The 22,237-nt window shown below is 54.3% G+C and overlaps 1 protein-coding gene across 2 annotated transcripts in view; it reads right to left on the reverse strand.

Annotated features, from left to right (window-relative positions):
* Positions 1-22,237, reverse strand: part of LOC121303446 (microtubule-actin cross-linking factor 1, isoforms 1/2/3/5-like) — a 69,461-nt gene that overhangs the window by 41,230 nt on the left and 5,994 nt on the right. The window contains exons 13-27 of one of the 2 annotated variants that reach the window (XM_041234161.1): positions 20,394-20,548; positions 18,448-18,574; positions 18,059-18,242; positions 17,583-17,755; positions 17,091-17,269; positions 16,858-16,996; positions 15,707-15,900; positions 15,236-15,398; positions 15,016-15,099; positions 14,523-14,630; positions 14,182-14,280; positions 13,882-14,025; positions 13,658-13,749; positions 11,194-11,329; positions 383-7,213 (exon numbers count right to left, since the gene is read on the reverse strand). In XM_041234161.1, coding sequence (XP_041090095.1) covers positions 383-7,213; positions 11,194-11,329; positions 13,658-13,749; positions 13,882-14,025; positions 14,182-14,280; positions 14,523-14,630; positions 15,016-15,099; positions 15,236-15,398; positions 15,707-15,900; positions 16,858-16,996; positions 17,091-17,269; positions 17,583-17,755; positions 18,059-18,242; positions 18,448-18,574; positions 20,394-20,548 — 8,808 coding nt within the window. Of the gene's footprint in view, positions 1-382; positions 7,214-11,193; positions 11,330-13,657; positions 13,750-13,881; positions 14,026-14,181; positions 14,281-14,522; positions 14,631-15,015; positions 15,100-15,235; positions 15,399-15,706; positions 15,901-16,857; positions 16,997-17,090; positions 17,270-17,582; positions 17,756-18,058; positions 18,243-18,447; positions 18,575-18,798; positions 18,851-20,393; positions 20,549-22,237 lie in introns of those variants that run through there. The other variant, XM_041234160.1, reaches the window with a different exon arrangement.

The following is a 22,237-nucleotide window of genomic DNA, read 5'->3' on the forward strand; positions in this document are numbered from 1 at the left end:
GCCAAAATACGTCACAACACTGGGCTTTTTGAAACTTGTTTAACTCTGATTAAATAAATTAGTAACATATACAAGAACTATAAAAATTTATCAAATGAATGAATCAATGAAGTTGGCACAATATGAGCTATGTGGCCATACTGTAATGGCAGCGATATTCTCTTTCAATCCATTCCAATCCAGGACCAAACAGCCCAGCTACCTACCTGAACACCTGGGATTAGATTGCAGAGTTACAAAGACCTGGCTGGAACAGGGCTCTGGGATTCTCAGTTCAATAATTAAGGACACAGCTGGAACCGGGTTCTGTACTGGAATGGACTGAAAGAGTCACAAGTGAGACCGTCAGTCCAACAGTAACTGCAAAGCCCTGTCGAGTTACCTTCATGAGTTTGGCTGGTTTCCTGTCCTCTCCCTGTGGCGTCTCATCATCCTTCCCCCCCACTGGATCGTCCGTCAACTCTGGGGTCTCTCTGGACTGGGATAGGGGTTCAGTGTCCTGGGGTCTCTCTGTGACCCCCTCCATGGCAGGGCCAGCCTCTCTCTGCTCCACTGGTTTCTCTGGACGCCTCTCCAGTTTGGTTCCCAGTTTCAGCTCCTTCTTGATCTTTTCCAGTAGGAGCTCCTTGCTCTCTTTCGAGTGGAGCTGGGAAAGCTGACCTCCATCGACACTGGCATCTGCTGATGGAGTCTTCTGTGCAGAAGGAGCCCAATCCAGAACCTCAGCTGTGGCCTTCTCTCCTGACACCTGACCCTCTGGGGTCTCGGGTCGATCTGTTTCACTTGATGTCTGTTTGACTCCCTCACCAGGTTCTCCCACTTTAATGAATGCTTTTTCTTCTTCAAGAGAAGTAACAGAGTCCAACAGGATCCCTTGCCTCTGCCTGGTAATAAAATCCAATCCCGTGTCCTCTCTTTCCAATCTGACACTGTCCACAGAGAGGCTGGAGCCACTGAGGTGCTCACGGAAATAGGTCCCTGCTGGGGTAATCTCTGGAGTTACTGGTTCCCCCTCAGATTCTGGCTGGCCAGTCCTTTGTTCCTTCAGAGGGGTCCACACTGACTCGACTGTCCTGTCCTGGCTATCTCTGCGAGAAAATTCTGGCTTTCCCAGAGAAACTTTGGACGGCTGAACTTGCTTCCCTATGGATATTCCCATCTCGTTGGTCTCAGTTTCTCTCCCCTCTTCAGAAGTGTCCAAGTTGAAATCTGTCTGCTCTTCAGTAGCACCTTTCAATCTGGAGCCTGTCTGTGTTCTCTGGTCTCCATCAATGGACGACTCATCCCGCATTTTCCCCACCAGTGAATCAACGGGAAGCTCAAGCAAGTCCCTCACAGTTTCTGATTTAGCGTCTCCTCTTGTTCTCCCATCGTTGTATTTCATCTCCAGCTTCTCTCCTGCTGTATCCAATCTCTTTTGTAGAGACTCCAGAGCCCCTCTAGAGGTTGGCACAGGCTCCTTTTTTTTCTCTACCTCCGTAGCAACCTGTCCCCCCCCTTGAGCAACTAGCCCCTCTCCCTCGAACCCGAGTCCTCTCTCCTTCAGCCCAGCTCCTCTCCTCATCGCCTCCAGCTCCTCGGCCATCTGCTTCTCACTCACCGCTCGCTCGTACACTTTCCTCCGGATGCTCTCCTTGGCCTTCAGGAGAAGAGCTTCCCTCTCCTTGCGTTCTTTGGAACTGGGCTCCACGTTCCTCTCTCCTTCTAAACCGCTGTTCGCTTCCTCTTCAAGAGCTGCATCCTCTGCTGCTGAAACCTGCTGCACTTCCATTCTCATGACTTCCTGAGTTACTGAACCAGCCTGACTCGCTTCCTCTGAAAGTGGCCCATCATCTCCTGCCTCCCTTTCCCTGTCCCCGCCTCTACCTCCTCTCTCACCCAAGCCTATCGATGCGTTGTAAAGTTTAGCTTTGGCAGATTTATCTCGGAGCTTGGTTTGCACCTGAACCTCCAAACCTACAGCCCCTCTATCCTCTGAAAGTGGTCTGTCGTCTCCTCCTATTCCCAAGTCTCCCTGAACCCCTTCTGTGTTGGATGTGTAAGTGACCCCGTTCTCTGTCTGCTCTCCAACTTCCCTATCAACGACAATGAAACCCATTCCTCTATCAATTCCCTTATCTGGGATCACTGAACCCTCCTCCATGCTCTCTAACCTGCTTTCGTTTTGAACCCGGGTCTGTATCTGTTCATCTGCTTCCAAACCTGCACCTCTTTCTCTCTCTAGATGTTCTTTGTCCGCACCTTTCCTATCAGTACCAACTCTGCCTTGACCATCGTTCCCTGTTTTTAGAACCTCACTCTCCAGTTCTCGCTGCACAAGTGGTTTATCACCTGCCTGTTTCCCCTCAGTGATATCTACTCCTCTATCACAGAGACTGACCTGGGTCTGTACTTCTCCCTCCCCATCGTCAAGCGTGCTCTGCACCTCTGTGCTTTCACAATCTTGTTCTGCAACTTCCTCTGACTCTTTCACTTGAATGATGCTCTCCGCAACAGACGTTCTAGTTCCCAAACCCTCTGTACGATCGGAGGAAGCCGTCAGGCTGGGCTTGGGCTTCACTTTCTGATGGACTGCTTGCTGTTGCAGTAGCTGCAGCTGCTGTGTCTCCAGTTCCAAGGAAAGTGGCTCACCAGCTTCCCTTCTGATGCCACCCGCCTCCGACAGCCCTTCCTCTGCTTCACGTTCCGGCATCAGAGTCTTTAACCCTGCCTCTACTCTCTCGCCCGAGTCGCTGACATCCTTCTGGGTTTCGTCTCCCAGGCGTTCGGAATGAACAGTCACATCCCGTTCCAGTATGAGGCAGCTTTCCTTGGCCTCAGTGCTGGTTATTTCCATTTCTGCAAAGTCCTCCTTCCCTGGAGTCCGTGCAGATGTAAACGCCGGGCGGGTACTGTTTTCTGCTCTCTCTCCTGTTATTAACGGGGTGTCCGGTTGGCTTGGACTGTCCTTGACGGTGGTGTCTGTGATGTGTTTCGAGGTGCTAGAAGGGAACGCTTGTTCACCTGCCTGCTTGCGAGGCATGCTATCCAGACCGGAAAAGTCTTTACTGGAATAAGACGGCATCCCAGCACCTCTGTCCCCTCGGGGTGTCCCGTGTGGGGTCCGCGATTCCTCACCTTGCTCAAGGACTCGCTCGCCTTCCTCCAGATTCACCACATTGCTCTGAATGTCTGCGGCCATTTCCTTTGTGATCAGTCCTTTGGCCTCCGCTTCTTCAAGGCTGATAATTCTCCCCCTGGAGACGGGGGATACGATGCCCCCTGCCGCCAGCTGATTGGTCGCGATGAGCTTTGCCATGTCTTCAGTGACCAATCCGTGCCGGAGAGCAGCGGCGAGGTTCAGCCGGTCGCCCGTGGCGATGTCTATGATCCCTCCGGAGTCCGCTTGGCATTGCAGGATCCTCAGCGCGGGGACCGGGTCGATTTTCCCCGCTCTCATCGCCAGGGAAACAGGAACGAGGTCACCGGTGACGTCGTCTCTGATTCCTCTGAAAGGCCCGACACGCAGGAACCTCTGCCCGGTCTCGATGTCGATCCTGGCCCTGTTCACAATCTCAGAGTAGGGCATGGCCGTCGCCCTCTCGGGATCCAGAACGCACCTCTGCATAGCCGGCGCGGCCATTGCTCTATCCACCGCTGGCTTCTCCAGCATCGCCCGTTGAACTGCCTCCGTGAGGCTGAGCCTCACCCCTGTGTCCGGGTCTTTACAGCCCCCGCTCATCGCCTGGATTTCTTGAACCCTGTTGGATAAATCCCTGTCGACCAGTCCCAGAGCCGTGGCCTGGGGCAAGGCAATCCGCTCCTTGGTCTCTGGATGGACGTACTGTTGCTTGCAGGCCTTTTCTACCTGTGCCAGCTCTTGAGCAGAGTCCCTGTCGATCAGCCCTCGATCCAACGCATCCTCTACGGACAGCCTCATCCCAGAGCCGTGGTGAATGATCCCCCCATCGGCAACCTGCCTGGCCAGGACCTGCGAGGCTTGCTCCCTGTCCACCAGCCCCCTCTCTATAGCCTGGCTCAGTGGGACAGGCTCTTTAGTCTCAGGGTCCAGGGCTCCTTCCATCTCTGCCTGCAGCCCCAGTTTCCTCAGCCCAGTCTCTTTGTCCACGCCTTTGCCCTTGTAAGCTTTCTCCAGCTTCATCAGATCCTCCCGCAGGGTCCCTTCCTCGATGAGCCCCAGTTTGGAGGCCAGGGTGACTGAGACTTTCTTCCCTCTCCTCAGGTCCACGATCCCTCCGGACGCCACCTGGCCTTCCAGGAGTCTCGCGGCAGTCTCCCGGTCCAGCAGCCCGCTCCGGGAAGCCTCCTGCACCGTACACAGGCTCCCGCCGCTGCTGGCGTCGAAAACCCCCGAGACAGATTTCTCCGACCTCAAGACCTTCTGCATCAGCTCCTCATCCATCAGACCTTCCTCCAGCACCTCGTCCACGCTCAGCACCTCGCAGACCTCCGAGTCGAAGAAGCCCCCGAAGAGCCCCAGCTTCTCCATCAGTCTGACCGCGGTGTGGCCCTGCAGCACCCCCAGAGACAGAGCCTCGTCCAGGAGCAGCTTCCTCCCTTCTCCCCCGGCCCCCGGCTTCTTGTAAACGATGCCCCCCTCTCGGAGCTGGGAGGCCAGGACTTGAAGGAAAGTCTCCTCGTCAGAGTCCACTGTGACAGATTCCGAAGCAGTCTGTGGTCCCGTGGTTCGTGTGTTTGTTGACGAGGAGGCAGCGATTGATTTCCCGGGGCTTGACTCTTCCTGGATTCTGGTTTGCAAGACCCTTGAGGCGGTTTGTGTTTTTTTCCAGCTCTGGGCGATGGATCCGTGTGGCTTGGTAACAGGTGTTTGGAGGTTTCCTCCCAGCTCCTCTCTCTCCTGGGTGACCACAGTCCTGGCCACGCTATCCTCACCCTCTTCTGCAATCGCGAGTCTTTCCTCAAGCAATGGGATGCGTCCGCCATTCCTGACGTCCCGAGACTGGGATTGCTTGAATTCAAACTGGGATTGCTGCTTCACCTCCCATTGGGACTGTAGTAAATCGGACTGGTAATGCTCAGATTCTTTTCTATCTGATTGGGTTTGCTTTGTCTCTATCTGGAATTGTTCCATGAGCTGTGGACCGTGTATCACTGCTTCAGTCTCCATCTGCTCCTGTTCCATCATCAAGGAGGTCTCCCGTTCAGCCCCTGTGTAAGGCAACACACCCTCATTCTCCATTGCTGCCAAAACCGGTTCTAGTTTCCAGTCAGTGAAAGACTGGCCTCTGTTTGCGTCTGTGCCGGATCTGGGCATTTTCTCAGCCTCCCTTTTGTCCTTTCCTGATTTATTCCTCTCCTTTTTGTCCAGTTTCATTCTTTTTAGTTCAGACTGGGATTCTTCTGGCTTTCCCGACACAGGCGCACGCTGTTCCTTTGCAGAGGGACTCCTGACTGTGGCAACTCTACCTGCAGACTGAAATCCGGGGACAACTTTCTCTCCTGTCTCATCAGCTTCTACTGTCTGCACCCGTCTCTCTCTCTTCGATTCCTCCTCTCCTCTCCTCATTGCCTCTTTCTTTGCTTTTGACTTTCCATCTCTTTTTTGGCTCTCTCTGAACTCCGCTCTCTGCACCCTGGAAGATTTATCTACCTCGCCCTCTCCCTTCAGCTTCTCTTTCCCGAATCCTTCCTCCCTCAAAGTTCCGGCTGCCCACATTCCAGCTGCCCCCGCCTTCCCCGCCTGCTTTTCCACAGCCTCCACATTCCCATGTAACACCAACTCTTCCGTTTCCATTTCGGCCTCATCTTTTCCCCCTGAGCAAACTTTGGCCACAGCCAGTCCGCAGGCCACCTCCGAAAGCTCCTGGTCAAGCAGCACGAGCCTCTGTCCGGAGTGCACGTTGATGTAACTGTGAGTCATGAGGTGGAAGAAAAGCCTCTGCTCCACCTCGGCTCTCGGGTCCTCCACCTGCTCTCCGGTCCGGCACGGTTTGGGGTCGTAGCGAGGGGCCGGCGGAGAGCCTCCGTTAGAGGACGAGGAAGACCCCCAGCTGAGCCTGTTAATAGAGGGAGACCCCGAGAGAGTCATAGTGGGCATCATGTCCGGGATGCGAGCCCCCTTCAAGACCTCCACACAGTCTTCACCCAGCAGCTCTGCAGCCTTCTCCAAAGGAACCACCTCGCACGTTTCGGGTACATACAGTGCCCCGACGCTCTTCCTCTGGCCTAAAATCCTTCCGGCCAGCTCAGTGGAGAGCACCCCCTGCTGGACAGCCTCCGCCACGGGCAGTATCTCCCCAGTCTCTGGCCAGAGCAGCCCCATGAAGGACCACAGGGACTCCAGGATGACCAGAGCTCTTCGCGAGGCCACCAGGTCTTTCTGCACGGCCTCGTCCACCGTCAGCCTCCGGCCGCTCAGGGGGTCGATGACCCCGCCAGTCTGCAGCTGCCTGATCAGGATGGCACAGGCCATGTCCTGGTCGATGAACCCGTGCCTCACCGCCTCGTCCACGGTGAGCCGGTGCCCCGAACGGGGGTCCGCAATCCCTCCAGCGAACAGCTGGGCCTCCAGCAGCCTCACTGTCACCTGCCGGTCAATCAGACCCTCCTGCACCGCTCGGAAGATGCTGACTTGCCTGCCCGATTTGAGGCACACCATCCCCCCCGCCAGCTGCTTCACTGGAAGCAGCCTGCAGCCGCTCTCCTTGTGGGTCAGGCAGCGGCGGGCCAGCTCTGACAGGCTCAGCTTCTCCGCTGTGTTGGGGTCAATCAGCTCCCTGCACGTCTTCAAGTGGGCTTCCAGCTTGGATCTGACCTGGGGGGTGAGAAGCCCTTCCTCGGAGGCAGTCTCCAAGCTCAGCAGCCTCCCTCCTCCTGCCTTCAGCCCCCCAGCGGAAACCTGCAGCTCCAGTATCTTCAAACCCATCTGCTCCTCAATCGCCCCCGACTCCACAGCCAACACTACTGGGTGGAGCTTCTCGTTCCTGAGCTGCGATTGATCCACCAGCTCCAGGGCTGTCTGGAGAGCCTGTAAGGACTGGCCGATCCTCTCGTCGATCACTTTGCGCCGCAGCGCCTCCTCCAATGAGAGAGACTCTCTGGTGTCCGGGACAGTCAGTCCGGACAGGGCTAGCTGAGCCTCCAGGAGCGCCAGCCCTGTGTCCTGGTCGATTAGCCCTTTCTGCATGGCTTGGAAAACAGGGAAAATCTCCACTGTGCCCAAATCAATGACTCCAGCAATGACAGAGCCTCCCTGGATATGAGAGCGAGAGAAAGAGAGACAGCGAGAGAGAGAGAGACAGCGAGAGACTTCAGAACGTGCAGGCTTATTTAAAGTAATATGTATGTATTTACATGTACACAGCACCCTCTCGATATTCCCGCAGTGCATCATCTGTCCTGTATGTATAATGGGTGCTTTAATAATTATTTTTCAATATCTCTCAGTTTGTTTGATGTGTGAGTCAGGTATCAGAATAAAGGGAGTGCTGTGCACGTTTAAACACGTTTAATTGAGCCCCTCCGAACACAGACCCCAAGCAGAACCCAGTTTGAGGGGTTTTGGGCTCAGACTGGCTTATAACTATTCTTGCTTTCGGAGGAAATGTTCAGCTTGTGCAATTTATCAACTGACATCATTTATAAGAGCTTTAATCAAATGTAAATAATAATAATAATAATAATAATAATAATAATAATAATAATAATAATAATAATAATAATAATCTTGTTTGTGGTTTATGGTAGCCATTACTGTCTTTTTAAATGATAGAATTAATTGAAGTATATTAAGGAAAAACAACAAAATCAGCCGAGCAGCTGTTTGGGGTCTGTTCACTCCAGCAGGGTTTGAAACACTCAATACAAATAAATAATAATACTCTGATAGTGCTCATCTTTCACCAGCCCCACAACAAAATCAAACCAGCTCAAAAAGAACCAATGCAAAAGAAAAACCATTTCATTGAGAGAGAGAGTGATAGAGAGAGGTGAGATACCGAGAGTGATGGAGAGAGGTGAGATACCGAGAGTGATGGAGAGAGGTGAGATACCGAGAGTGATGGAGAGAGGTGAGATACCGAGAGTGATAGAGAGAGGTGAGATACCGAGAGTGATGGAGAGAGGTGAGATACCGAGAGTGATGGAGAGAGGTGAGATACCGAGAGTGATGGAGAGAGGTGAGATACCGAGAGTGATGGAGAGAGGTGAGATACCGAGAGTGATGGAGAGAGGTGAGATACCGAGAGTGATGGAGAGAGGTGAGATACCGAGAGTGATGGAGAGAGGTGAGATACCGAGAGTGATGGAGAGAGGTGAGATACCGAGAGTGATGGAGAGAGGTGAGATACCGAGAGTGATGGAGAGAGGTGAGATACCGAGAGTGATGGAGAGAGGTGAGATACCGAGAGTGATGGAGAGAGGTGAGATACCGAGAGTGATGGAGAGAGGTGAGATACCGAGAGTGATGGAGAGAGGTGAGATACCGAGAGTGATGGAGAGAGGTGAGATACCGAGAGTGAGATACCGAGAGATGGGTGAGATACCGAGAGTGATGGAGAGAGGTGAGATACCGAGAGTGATGGAGAGAGGTGAGATACCGAGAGTGATGGAGAGAGGTGAGATACCGAGAGTGATGGAGAGAGGTGAGATACCGAGAGTGATGGAGAGAGGTGAGATACCGAGAGTGATGGAGAGAGGTGAGATACCGAGAGTGATGGAGAGAGGTGAGATACCGAGAGTGATGGAGAGAGGTGAGATACCGAGAGTGATGGAGAGAGGTGAGATACCGAGAGTGATGGAGAGAGGTGAGATACCGAGAGTGATGGAGAGAGGTGAGATACCGAGAGTGATGGAGAGAGGTGAGATACCGAGAGTGATGGAGAGAGGTGAGATACCGAGAGTGATGGAGAGAGGTGAGATACCGAGAGTGATGGAGAGAGGTGAGATACCGAGAGTGATGGAGAGAGGTGAGATACCGAGAGTGATGGAGAGAGGTGAGATACCGAGAGTGATGGAGTGAGATACCGAGAGTGATAGAGAGAGGTGAGATACCGAGAGTGATGGAGAGAGGTGAGATACCGAGAGTGATGGAGAGGGGAGATACCGAGAGTGATGGAGAGAGGTGAGATACCGAGAGTGATGGAGAGAGGTGAGATACCGAGAGTGATGGAGAGAGGTGAGATACCGAGAGTGATGGAGAGAGGTGAGATACCGAGAGTGATGGAGAGAGGTGAGATACCGAGAGTGATAGAGAGAGGTGAGATACCGAGAGTGATGGAGTGAGATAGTGAGAGTGATAGAGAGAGGTGATATACTGAGAGTGATAGAGAGAGGTGAGATAGAGAGTGATAGAGTGAGATACTGAGAGTGATAGAGAGAGCAAACCATATAGACATGCAATAAATCCCCAGAACGCTAAAGAAAAAGCAGAAAAAGCTTTCTTCACATGTTCAAAACTGCCCACATAGCAGCTCAGAAACACAGGAATGAGCCCGTGTGTGAGCTCTGTGATGAGGAATACACCACTCTCCGCTGCCAAACCCACTCACCCACACTCCAAGCACATGGCAAAGCATAAGAGGAGAACACACTGATTAAACAGTGCAACAAGAGAGAGAAATGATGGGCAGTTTGAGCAGTGTTTGAAATGAAAAAAAAAACTATACTTACAAATCAATGCAAACGCGGTCAACACAGACAGTACACAGCACGAGGCTCTGCTGGTGACACTTCAAACAGTGTACAACAACACAACACTGTACAACTACAACACAACACTGTACATGGAGAGGAAGAGCGTTACTTACCCTGCAGCTAGGAGTTTCCCAGACGTACAGAACATTGACAGCTTCAGATGCTCAGCAGTTTCACACACAAGAGGAGTAAGTAGCTTGGTGTTAGCGTCCAGCATGCCACACTCAATACCTGCCTCTCTGCCTGCCTCTCTCTGTCTGTCCCTCTCTGTCTGTCTGTCTCTGTCTGTCTCTTTCTCTAGCTGTCTGTCTGTCTCTTTCTCTAGCTGTCTGTCTGTCTCTGTCTGTCTCTTTCTCTAGCTGTCTGTCTGTCTGTCTGTCTGTCTCGTTCTCTCGCTGTCTGTCCGTCTCTGTCTGTCCGTCTCTGTCTGTCCGTCTCTGTCTGTCCGTCTCATTTTTCTGCCAAATCCCACAAAGGCTTTAGTCTGCAAGACCATCCCTGTGCTGTTAGTCAGTTTAAAGCAAGGTGCTGGTTAATGACACAGCATTAATATTATTACTGGAATCATCTCATCAGCACACATTGAAACAGTGGACTGAACACGTCATGCTCAACTCTCTTGTTTTTTCGGTTTGGTTTTTATGGCGCGAGCGCAGGGTCAGAGTTACTCTGCTTTACTGCTTTGCAATCTGAACCTGACACCACTTCTCGTTAATGTTCTCCAATCGAAGAATAGCTTCTAAATGCTTCGCCTCTTTCAGTAAGCCGGGAGAACTTGTTTCAGCTTTGGAACATGGAGGGCGTGCTCCAAGAACTAGAAAACACACAAATCTTCAAACAAATCCTATTTTACATAGATTTGAAATCTTAGCCCGTCTTGTATAAAGTAAGTGGTGTGAACCTCACACTGAGCAGAAGCAGAGCAAGCCGGCACGTCACATTATTTACTTGATTATTTTTTAACACAAGACACCCCCCCCCCCTCACACAGCCATGCAACGGACCCCACTGAAATCCATCCAACTCTAAAGATGTCTTTGAACCCCTGGTTTTACGAGCACATTGACTCGGGTTCCTCTTGAGATTTCTGTATATACTCTTTTGCTCTGCGTTGCGTGGCTGTGTCGGGGAGAGAGACGAACACAAAGGCACATGAAGGCTCTGTGTAAATATATCCACATGGACAGCTCTGTGGAGTCCAGGAAACACTGCCCGGCACACACGCACTCTCACACGCGTGTTACACGCAGCTTAGCGTTCCTGCTGTTAAGCCCACGCGGATGATGATGGCTGGACAGATGGATTTGGTGCCGTTGCCGTTTCCCTGGTCAATAAGTGCACACACCATGCTATTAAACACAGCTGCAAATGCTGCCTGTGAGTGGAGGAGATGGGATTGTGACACACACACACACACACACACACACAGACACCGTAACGCACAGAAACACACAGCAGCTCTGAAAAGGAAGGGTGTCATCAGCACGCATTATCGGACCCGGGCAGCACTGGGAGCCGGTGCTTGTTTGCTGTTGGTACCTTGCGATCCTTCTCCTCCGCTAGCCGGCCCTGCAGCTCCTGCACTTGCTGGCTGCTCCGGCTGCACAGCTGGCTGTAGGTCTGGTTCAGGGAATCCAGCTGAGCCGTGACCTGCTCCCTCTCCCTCGGGGACAGCCTGCAACACAGACACACACAGTGACATACCCAGCGAGGACAGTGCTGCAGACACATACAGAGAGATACCCAGCGAGGACAGCACCACACACACACACACACAGAGAGATACCCAGCGAGGACAGCACTGCAGACACACACAGAGAGATACCCAGCGAGGACAGCGCTGCAGACACACACAGAGATACCCAGAGAGGACAGCACCACACACACACATACAGAGAGATACCCAGCGAGGACAGTGCTGCAGACACACACAGAGAGATACCCAGCGAGGACAGCACCACACACACACACACAGAGAGATACCCAGCGAGGACAGCACTGCAGACACACACAGAGAGATACCCAGCGAGGACAGCACCACACACACACACACAGAGAGATACCCAGCGAGGACAGCACCACACACACACACACAGAGAGATACCCAGCGAGGACAGCACTGCAGACACACACAGAGAGATACCCAGCGAGGACAGCGCTGCAGACACACACACACACAGAGAGATACCCAGCGAGGACAGCACTGCAGACACACACAGAGAGATACCCAGCGAGGACAGCACTGCAGACACACACAGAGAGATACCCAGCGAGGACAGTGCTGCAGACACATACAGAGAGATACCCAGCGAGGACAGTGCTGCAGACACATACAGAGAGATACCCAGCGAGGACAGCACTGCAGACACACACAGAGAGATACCCAGCGAGGACAGTGCTGCAGACACATACAGAGAGATACCCAGCGAGGACAGCACTGCAGACACACACAGAGACATACCCAGCGAGGACAGTGCTGCAGACACACAGAGAGATACCCAGCGAGGACAGCACAGACACACACACACAGAGAGATACCCAGCGAGGACAGCACCACACACACACACACAGAGAGATACCCAGCGAGGACAGCACCACACACACACACACAGAGAGATACCCAGCGAGGACAGCACCACACACACACACACAGAGAGATACCCAGCGAGGACAGCACCACACACACACACAGAGAGATACCCAGCGAGGACAGCACCACACACACACACACAGAGACATACCCAGCGAGGACAGTGCTGCAGACACACACAGAGAGATACCCAGCGAGGACAGCACCACACACACACACACAGAGATACCCAGCGAGGACAGCACTGCACACACACACAGAGAGATACCCAGCGAGGACAGCACTGCAGACACACACAGAGAGATACCCAGCGAGGACAGCGCTGCAGACACACACAGAGAGATACCCAGCGAGGACAGCACCACACACACACACACAGAGAGATACCCAGCGAGGACAGCACTGCAGACACACACAGAGAGATACCCAGCGAGGACAGCACTGCAGACACACACAGAGAGATACCCAGCGAGGACAGCACTGCAGACACACACAGAGAGATACCCAGCGAGGACAGCTCCACACACACACAGAGAGATACCCAGCGAGGACAGTGCTGCAGACACACACAGAGAGATACCCAGCGAGGACAGCACTGCAGACACACACAGAGAGATACCCAGCGAGGACAGCGCTGCAGACACACACAGAGAGATACCCAGCGAGGACAGCACCACACACACACACACAGAGAGATACCCAGCGAGGACAGCACTGCAGACACACACAGAGAGATACCCAGCGAGGACAGCGCTGCAGACACACACAGAGAGATACCCAGCGAGGACAGCACCACACACACACACACACACAGAGAGATACCCAGCAAGGACAGCACCACACACACACACACAGAGAGATACCCAGCGAGGACAGCACTGCAGACACACACAGAGAGATACCCAGCGAGGACAGCACAGACACACACAGAGAGATACCCAGCGAGGACAGCACCACACACACACACACAGAGAGATACCCAGCGAGGACAGCGCTGCAGACACACACAGAGAGATACCCAGCGAGGACAGAGACACATACAGAGAGATACCCAGCGAGGACAGTGCTGCAGACACACACAGAGAGATACCCAGCGAGGACAGCGCTGCAGACACACACAGAGAGATACCCAGCGAGGACAGCGCTGCAGACACACACAGAGAGATACCCAGCGAGGACAGCGCTGCAGACACACACAGAGAGATACCCAGCAAGGAGAGCACTGCAGACACACACAGAGAGACACCCAGCAAGGAGAGCACTGCAGACACAACACACTGGAGATGCCCCAGTGATGCGCAAACAATTCACATTGTTTTTAAATACGATGAATCTCTCTGTATGTAGTTAGATACAGAAGGTTTCATGTTGTAATGATGATGACACAGGAGCTCTGCTCAGAGAGGTACTCACTTGCTGGCCTGTTTGGACTGCAGGAAGATCTGTGTGTTCCTGACAGCCTCCGCCACCTCTTCCTTCCTAGTAGCCAGCTCCTCCTGGGCAGCCTGTGAAACAGCAGAGGCAGACGCAGGGTTAAAACCTCTCCCCCTTCCCTTCTTCCTCTCCCCCTCCCCTCTCCGTCTTTCTGTGATCTCTGTCTACGACCCCTCCTCTCTTTTCCCCTCTCCCCTCCTCACCTGTTGCTGTGAGAGTGATCTCTCGATGTCCCCTCTCTCCGGAGTGCCCCTCCGGCTCCCCAGACTCTCCTTAACCCTCAGAGCCCAGCCTAGCAGCTCAGAGACCTGGCCCACGCGAGCCTGCTTCTCCTCCTCCAGGGCTTTCTGCAGGGAAGATACCGGACATGCGTGTTACATGGGGGAGAGACCCCTCCAGGACTGCAGCAATCAGGCAACACCCCCTGCTGTGACAGGCTGATCAGCTCAACTCCTGCCAGGTACAAGGCTGCGGGGGGAGTTTCTCAAAGCTCCAGTATTTACCTCTTCATCCTCCAGCCTGCGCAGTGCGTCGCTGATGTACTTCACGTGCTGCGTCGTCAGGGTAACCAGCGCCGTGTAGCGTGTGCGCAGCTCCATGAACTGAAACACACACACAGGAGACTCACACTCAGTTCATGCCCTCAGGAGCATGTCTAGGGCGACTGGCTCAAGCTGAATCACGGTCGTGTTTGTTCATTAGATACAAGCGTTGACCAGGAGTCGCTGAACTGCTGAATTAAAAGAAGCCCCTGATGAACTGTCATCACTGCAGTGCTATGAGTAGGGTGGGCTGTGTGAATGAGCCTCAGTGCAGCGGGAATGATCCCTGCTCTCGCTCTCACCTCCTGAGTGATGGCGTCGGACGACGAGTGCAGCCTCCTTCGCTTCACCTGGGACTTGTGCTGTGACTCCACGAAGGCTCTGTACGCCATGAGCTGCAGCTCATACTCCTGCAACGCAGGACACCGTGTCAGCGCCGCGCCACCACTGCCAGCGCCACGCTCATGAACCAGGCAAAGGGGTTATAAACAAGCTTCATTTTACCATGAAAACGTGATGAAGCGATCGCGAAGAATTATCAGCATCATGCAGCTGCTACACAACGATAACAAAGCGTTCATGAAATCATTTTCAAGAAAGTCAAAGAATGAAAGCACAAGGTGCATTAAAAGGGATCCTATTCAAATCTAAATTTCTTCATTAAAATCTAACCCCTTTTTATTATTCAAAAAGTAAGCTGAATTTCACAGTAAGTAGTAATACACAGGGTGAAATCAATGCTGTGGTGCGATGCTGTGGTAGATTTGCGTCTAATCGCCCTGTATATATACACACCTTGACAGAGGAGCAGTACTGCCTGGAGTGGGTCTGACACTCATCCAGCTTCTCCTGGTTCCTCTCTATCTCTACTACCAGCGCCTGCACACACACAGAGACAGAGACAGGGTCACAATCACATTGAGACGATAACACCAGGCACCCGCTTCCCCAGCCCCCACCCCCCCACCCGGGGGTGGGGCCCCAGCTCCACTCTCTCTCCCCCAGTTCCTCTCACCGTTTGCTGGCTCAGTTGTTCTGACAGCACCCTGCTGTCCTCGGCCTGGCCGGGCTGCATGGCCTCTTGCTGTGCGGTCGTCTCCTCGATCCATCGGATCAGCGCACCGTGCTGGTCCCGGTAATCCAGCAGAACCTGAGCAATACCCTCCAGGTCCGATTGTCTGACAGGCACACAGAAAGACACACTCAGTAACAAAACATGAACACACAGACAGGTCGCTTTCTCAGCGTCTTCAGCGTCAATTCGATGACTAACGTTTCCACTAGAAGTCTTTCTCAGTGTCTTCAGTGTCAATTCAGTGACTAACGTTTCCACTAGAAGTCTTTCTCAGTGTCTTCAGTGTCAATTCATGACTAATGTTTCCACTAGCAGTCTTTCTCAGTGTTTCTCTCAGCATTTCTATATTCAGCCCTGTTGAGTGTTTTAACAGCCCTGGATGATCCTCTGCGGTCTGGTTCTGGTACTGACCGGGTCTCTATCTGTGAGCGCACGCTGCCCCAGCGCTCTCTCAGCTGGCCCGCTCTCTCCTGGAACAGCTCCAGTTCTGGGCTCCTCTCCTGGTGCTGCTGGAAGAGCTTCTCCTGAGCCTCCCGGGCCCTGCGGACTTCCTCATCCAGAACCTGCAACACCGGGTCCTTCTCCCGGGCTTCAGAGCGCCACAGCTAGGGGAAGAGAGAGGCAGCGTCAGAGTCACCATGAGAAATGAGAAGAGGAGACAACTCACAAAGAGAATTGAGCTGCTCTCTGTCTCTCTCACCTATAGCTGATCTCTGTGTCTCTCTCACCTGTAGCTGCTCTGTGTCTCTCTCACCTGTAGCTGCTCTCTGTGTCTCTCTCACCTGTAGCTGCTCTCGGTGTCTCTCTCACCTGTAGCTGCTCTCGGTGTCTCTCTCACCTGTAGCTGCTCTCTGTCTCTCTCACCTGTAGCTGCTCTCTCTCTCTCTCTCCTGTAGCTGCTCTCTGTCTCTCTCTCTCTCACCTGTAGCTGCTCTCTCTCTCTCTCTCTCACCTGTAGCTGCTCTCTGTCTCTCTCTCACCTGTAGCTGCTCTCTGTCTCTCTCTCTCCTGTAGCTGCTCTCTCTCTCTCTCTCACCTGTAGCTGCTCTCTGTCTCTCTCTCTCTGTAGCTGCTCTCTGTCTCTCTCTCTCTGTAGCTGCTCTCTGTAGCTCTCTCTCTGTAGCTGTCTCTCTCTCTCTCTCACCTGTAGCTGCTCTCTCTCTCTCTCACCTGTAGCTGCTCTGTGTCTCTCTCTCTCACTTGTAGCTGCTCTCTGTCTCTCTCTCTCTCACCTGTAGCTGCTCTCTGTCTCTCTCTCTCACCTGTAGCTGCTCTCTGTCTCTCTCTCTCACCTGTAGCTGCTCTCTGTCTCTCTCTCTCCTGTAGCTGCTCTCTGTCTCTCTCTCTCCTGTAGCTGCTCTCGGTGTCTCTCTCACCTGTAGCTGCTCTCTCTCTCTCTCTCTCACCTGTAGCTGCTCTCTGTCTCTCTCTCTCACCTGTAGCTGCTCTCTGTCTCTCTCTCTCTCTCTCACCTGTAGCTGCTCTCTGTCTCTCTCTCTCCTGTAGCTGCTCTGTGTCTCTCTCTCTCTCTCACCTGTAGCTGCTCTCGGTGTCTCTCTCACCTGTAGCTGCTCTCGGTGTCTCTGTATAGCAGACAGGTCTGCCGGTACAATCTCCTCCTCGCTCAGTTTGCTCTCGTACTTCTTCACCAGACTCTCAGCAGCCTGAGTGCTCTGAACCAGCACCTCCACAGTCTTCAACCTGGAGACCAGAGAACCCAGTCACAATACACACACTGGTCAGAGTCCAGTCAGTACACTCCCTGCCCCAGTTTCAGGTGTATCAGAGCCCTTACCTGTGCAGGTATACGGAGGACAGTGACTGCACGCGCTCCATCCTCTCCACAGCCAGGTTGAGCTCTGCTCTCAGCTCCGGCACACTCCCAGAGCAAGGGGACTGCTGGAAGAAACTGACACACTTCTGAGACACCTCTCCCAGGTCAGAGTGCAGCCGGTCCAGATCCAGCTGCATCCGCTGAGAGAGAGAGAGAGAGAGAGAGAGAGAGAGAGAGACAGCTTGTCTAAATTCTGCTGCACTGAGCTGAGAGGGAGTGTAAGAGTCAAAGGGGGAGGGAGGGAATCTGTGCAAATGAAAGAAGGAGAGAGAGAGAGAGACAGCTCGTCTAAATTCTGCTGCACTGAGCTGATAGGGAGTGTAAGAGTCAGAGGGGGAGGGAGGGAATCTGTGCAAATGAAAGAAGGAGAGAGAGAGAGAGAGAGAGAGAAAAAGGAGTGTGTGCGAGGGAACCCTGTGACCCCTGGAGACTCCTGGCTGACCCCCGGCTGACCTCTTGCTCTTTGATGCGCAGGGCGCTGTCCTGGCTGGCCTCCGCCTCCCTGGCGATGGCAGTGGGAGGGGCCTGTATGCGCCGGGTCAGTCTTTGCTCCGCCTCCTCCAGGTGCAGTCTGATGTCACGGAGCTGAGACAGGTAGGAGCGACAGAGGCCATCATCCTTCACTTCTGCAGGGAGAGAGAGTGGGAGACATGCGTTACACGACTGATTAAAGGTATGTTCTGTACAAATATGTTACAACACAGTGTATGTCTGTGTGTGTCCATGATAGACAATCATGATGGTCTGAGTACACTGAAGAAGCATCAGCTGAAAAGCTGAACAGTATGATTGTGCTGCTGCACAAAGTGTGTCTGTGTGTCCATGTGTCTCACAGCTCTGTTCAACATGCTCAGTATGTATGTGGCGTCTCTCTGTCTCACCTGCCTCTCTGTGTGTGTCCCATTCCCTGTGTATTCTCTGTGTCTCACCTGTCTCCATGGACTCCAGCAGGCCCTGGCAGTGCTCCTGGCTCCGACGCACCTCCTCCTCGCAGCTCAGCCGCTCCGTCAGTGTGAACAGCTCACTCTCCCTGCTGTCCTCCAGGAAATCCGACAGGTGAGAGGTCATGTGATCCAGAGCCTGCTGCCTCTCCTGCGCAGACTGAGTCTTCACCTGGGGGACAGGAGGGGGCAGCTAACACACCTGAGACCGCCAACCACACCAGAGACCGCCAACCACACCCGAGACCGCCAACCACACCCGGATGCACACTTTAACAATGAGAGATGAAGAAAGAGATACACCCTGACCTAAACCCTGACCCTCTGCACTGCAGGGATCAACAGGCCCTCGCTGTCTGTCTCTGTCAGTCCCTCACCGTGTCCAGTGTCCAGGAGCAGATGTTCTGGATGTCTTTGTGCAGGTAGTTCCAGGAGACCACGCTCTTCATGTTCACGTGAAGCTGGTGCCACAGAGTCATCACGTTCTGGTACTGCTGCTCGATCCTGAGAGAAATGAGAGCCCAAAGACACACACCCGTGTGAGACAGGTCAGAGCACACAGCTTCACTGTGCAGCAGCAGGGAGAGCAGAGAGACTGTGCGCGACTGCAAGCAAGCCTGTCCATGTCGATGCCCTCCTGGTTGGGTGGGGGAGTGTGTCAGGGTGTGTGCCTGGTCACTGTGCCCACGCCCTCCTGGTTGGGTGGGGGAGTGTGTCAGCGTGTGTGCCTGGTCACGGTGTCCATGCCCTCCTGGTTGGGTGGGGGAGTGTGTCAGGGTGTGTGCCTGGTCACGGTGCCCATGCTCTCCTGGTTGGGTGGGGGAGTGTGTCAGGGTGTGTGCCTGGTCACTGTGCCCACGCCCTCCTGGTTGGGTGGGGGAGTGTGTCAGGGTGTGTGCCTGGTCACTGTGCCCATGCTCTCCTGGTTGGGTGGGGGAGTGTGTCAGGGTGTGTGCCTGGTCACGGTGTCCATGCTCTCCTGGTTGGGTGGGGGAGTGTGTCAGGGTGTGTGCCTGGTCACTGTGTCCATGCTCTCCTGGTTGGGTGGGGGAGTGTGTCAGGGTGTGTGCCTGGTCACGGTGCCCATGCTCTCCTGGTTGGGTGGGGGAGTGTGTCAGGGTGTGTGCCTGGTCACGGTGCCCATGCTCTCCTGGTTGGGTGGGGGAGTGTGTCAGGGTGTGTGCCTGGTCACTGTGCCCATGCTCTCCTGGTTGGGTGGGGGGGTGTGTCAGGGTGTGTGCCTGGTCACTGTGCCCATGCTCTCCTGGTTGGGTGGGGGAGTGTGTCAGGGTGTGTGCCTGGTCACTGTGCCCATGCCCTCCTGGTTGGGTGGGGGAGTGTGTCAGGGTGTGTGCCTGGTCACGGTGTCCATGCTCTCCTGGTTGGGTGGGGGAGTGTGTCAGGGTGTGTGCCTGGTCACTGTGCCCATGCTCTCCTGGTTGGGTGGGGGAGTGTGTCAGGGTGTGTGCCTGGTCACTGTGTGGGGCTCTCCTGGTTGGGTGGGGGAGTGTGTCAGGGTGTGTGCCTGGTCACGGTGTCCATGCTCTCCTGGTTGGGTGGGGGAGTGTGTCAGGGTGTGTGCCTGGTCACGGTGTCCATGCTCTCCTGGTTGGGTGGGGGAGTGTGTCAGGGTGTGTGCCTGGTCACGGTGCCCATGCTCTCCTGGTTGGGTGGGGGAGTGTGTCAGGGTGTGTGCCTGGTCACTGTGCCCACGCCCTCCTGGTTGGGTGGGGGAGTGTGTCAGGGTGTGTGCCTGGTCACGGTGCCCATGCCCTCCTGGTTGGGTGGGGGAGTGTGTCAGGGTGTGTGCCTGGTCACGGTGCCCATGCTCTCCTGGTTGGGTGGGGGAGTGTGTCAGGGTGTGTGCCTGGTCACTGTGTCCATGCTCTCCTGGTTGGGTGGGGGGGTGTGTCAGGGTGTGTGCCTGGTCACTGTGCCCAGGCTCTCCTGGTTGGGTGGGGGAGTGTGTCAGGGTGTGTGCCTGGTCACGGTGTCCATGCTCTCCTGGTTGGGTGGGGGAGTGTGTCAGGGTGTGTGCCTGGTCACTGTGCCCATGCTCTCCTGGTTGGGTGGGGGAGTGTGTCAGGGTGTGTGCCTGGTCACTGTGTCCATGCTCTCCTGGTTGGGTGGGGGAGTGTGTCAGGGTGTGTGCCTGGTCACGGTGCCCATGCCCTCCTGGTTGGGTGGGGGAGTGTGTCAGGGTGTGTGCCTGGTCACTGTGCCCATGCTCTCCTGGTTGGGTGGGGGAGTGTGTCAGGGTGTGTGAGTGGTCACTGTGCCCACGCCCTCCTGGTTGGGTGGGGGAGTGTGTCAGCGTGTGTACCTGGTCACGGTGTCCATGCCCTCCTGGTTGGGTGGGGGGATGCTGAAGCACACTGAGGGCACCATGGCCTCATTGCCAGTCGGGCTGATCACCTTCCACTTGATGCGCTGGCAGTTATCCTCCAGAACACACTCATCATTCTTACTGAGAAGATTCTACCGAGCGTACCCCCTTAAAGAGGAGGCTCAGGGAGAGAGAGAGAGGGTAGAGAGAGAGAGAAAGAGAGGGGGAGGGAGGGAGAGAGGGTAGGGAGCAGTGAGACAGAGAGCAAATCAAATTAAAAAAATCAATGAAAAGTAGATCAATTGAATCTTTGTAGAATCGAGCTGCCAGGCGGTTGTTTGGCACTGGATGCTGGCATCTGGAAATCAGATCAAATCAGTCCCAAAGGTGTGTGTGTGTGTCAAGCCTACCCCAGGACCTCCGATTCAAAGTGCATGGAATGGAAGCACAGCAGTCTGACCCAGCCAGGTCTGTTTCTATAGAAGTGGGACACACCTGGGCTGGTCACCCGTGCGCTGCAATGCACAGTAAGCAGGATGAAGCTGCTGTGCAATGGGACTGGAGGAGAGACGGGGTCTCACTTCCTCCCTGAATGTGTGTGCGTGCTGTTAGGCGAGGCAGGAGGGGGTCAGCGCGGCTTCGCTTGACCGCAGAGTTCACTGTGGAGATGCAAATGAGTGCAGTCCGGTCCACATGCTTTTTCTTTATTTTATCACAATGACAGGACAGATCTCTCTGGTGCATGACATGATCACTGCGAGATGAATGTGGAACAGTGTGGGCAATACCTTAGCAGCGGCCTTGCCAGAAAAACACATGAGCGTACCCCATGACCCATCACACGCACACCAACAGCCTCGTACTGCAGTGTGCAGCGGCTATGCACAATTCTACTGAGCGTACCCCCTTACCCATCACAGGCACACCAACGCCCTCGTACTGCAGTGTGCTCTATGCATTCTACTGAGCGTACCCCCTTACCCATCACAGGCACACCAACGCCCTCGTACTGCAGTGTGCCCTATGCATTCTACTGAGCGTACCCCCTTACCCATCACACGCACACCAACGCCTCGTACTGCAGTGTGCTCTATGCATTCTACTGAGCGTACCCCCTTACCCATCACACGCACACCAACGCCTCGTACTGCAGTGTGCTCTATGCATTCTACTGAGCGTACCCCCTTACCCATCACAGGCACAGCGACGCCCTCGTACTGCAGTGTGCTCTATGCATTCTACTGAGCGTACCCCCTTACCCATCACACGCACACCAACGCCTCGTACTGCAGTGTGCTCTATGCATTCTACTGAGCGTACCCCCTTACCCATCACACGCACACCACGCCTCGTACTGCAGTGTGCTCTATGCATTCTACTGAGCGTACCCCCTTACCCATCACACGCACACCAACGCCTCGTACTGCAGTGTGCTCTATGCATTCTACTGAGCGTACCCCCTTACCCATCACACGGCACACCAACGCCCTCGTACTGCAGTGTGCTCTATGCATTCTACTGAGCGTACCCCCTTACCCATCACACGCACACCAACGCCTCGTACTGCAGTGTGCTCTATGCATTCTACTGAGCGTACCCCCTTACCCATCACACGCACACCAACGCCTCGTACTGCAGTGTGCTCTATGCATTCTACTGAGCGTACCCCCTTACCCATCACAGGCACACCAACGCCTCGTACTGCAGTGTGCTCTATGCATTCTACTGAGCGTACCCCCTTACCCATCACACGCACACCAACGCCTCGTACTGCAGTGTGCTCTATGCATTCTACTGAGCGTACCCCCTTACCCATCACACGCACACCAACGCCTCGTACT

Source organism: Polyodon spathula, chromosome 32 (assembly GCF_017654505.1).
Source record: "Polyodon spathula isolate WHYD16114869_AA chromosome 32, ASM1765450v1, whole genome shotgun sequence".
Classification (NCBI taxonomy): Eukaryota; Metazoa; Chordata; class Actinopteri; order Acipenseriformes; family Polyodontidae; genus Polyodon; species Polyodon spathula.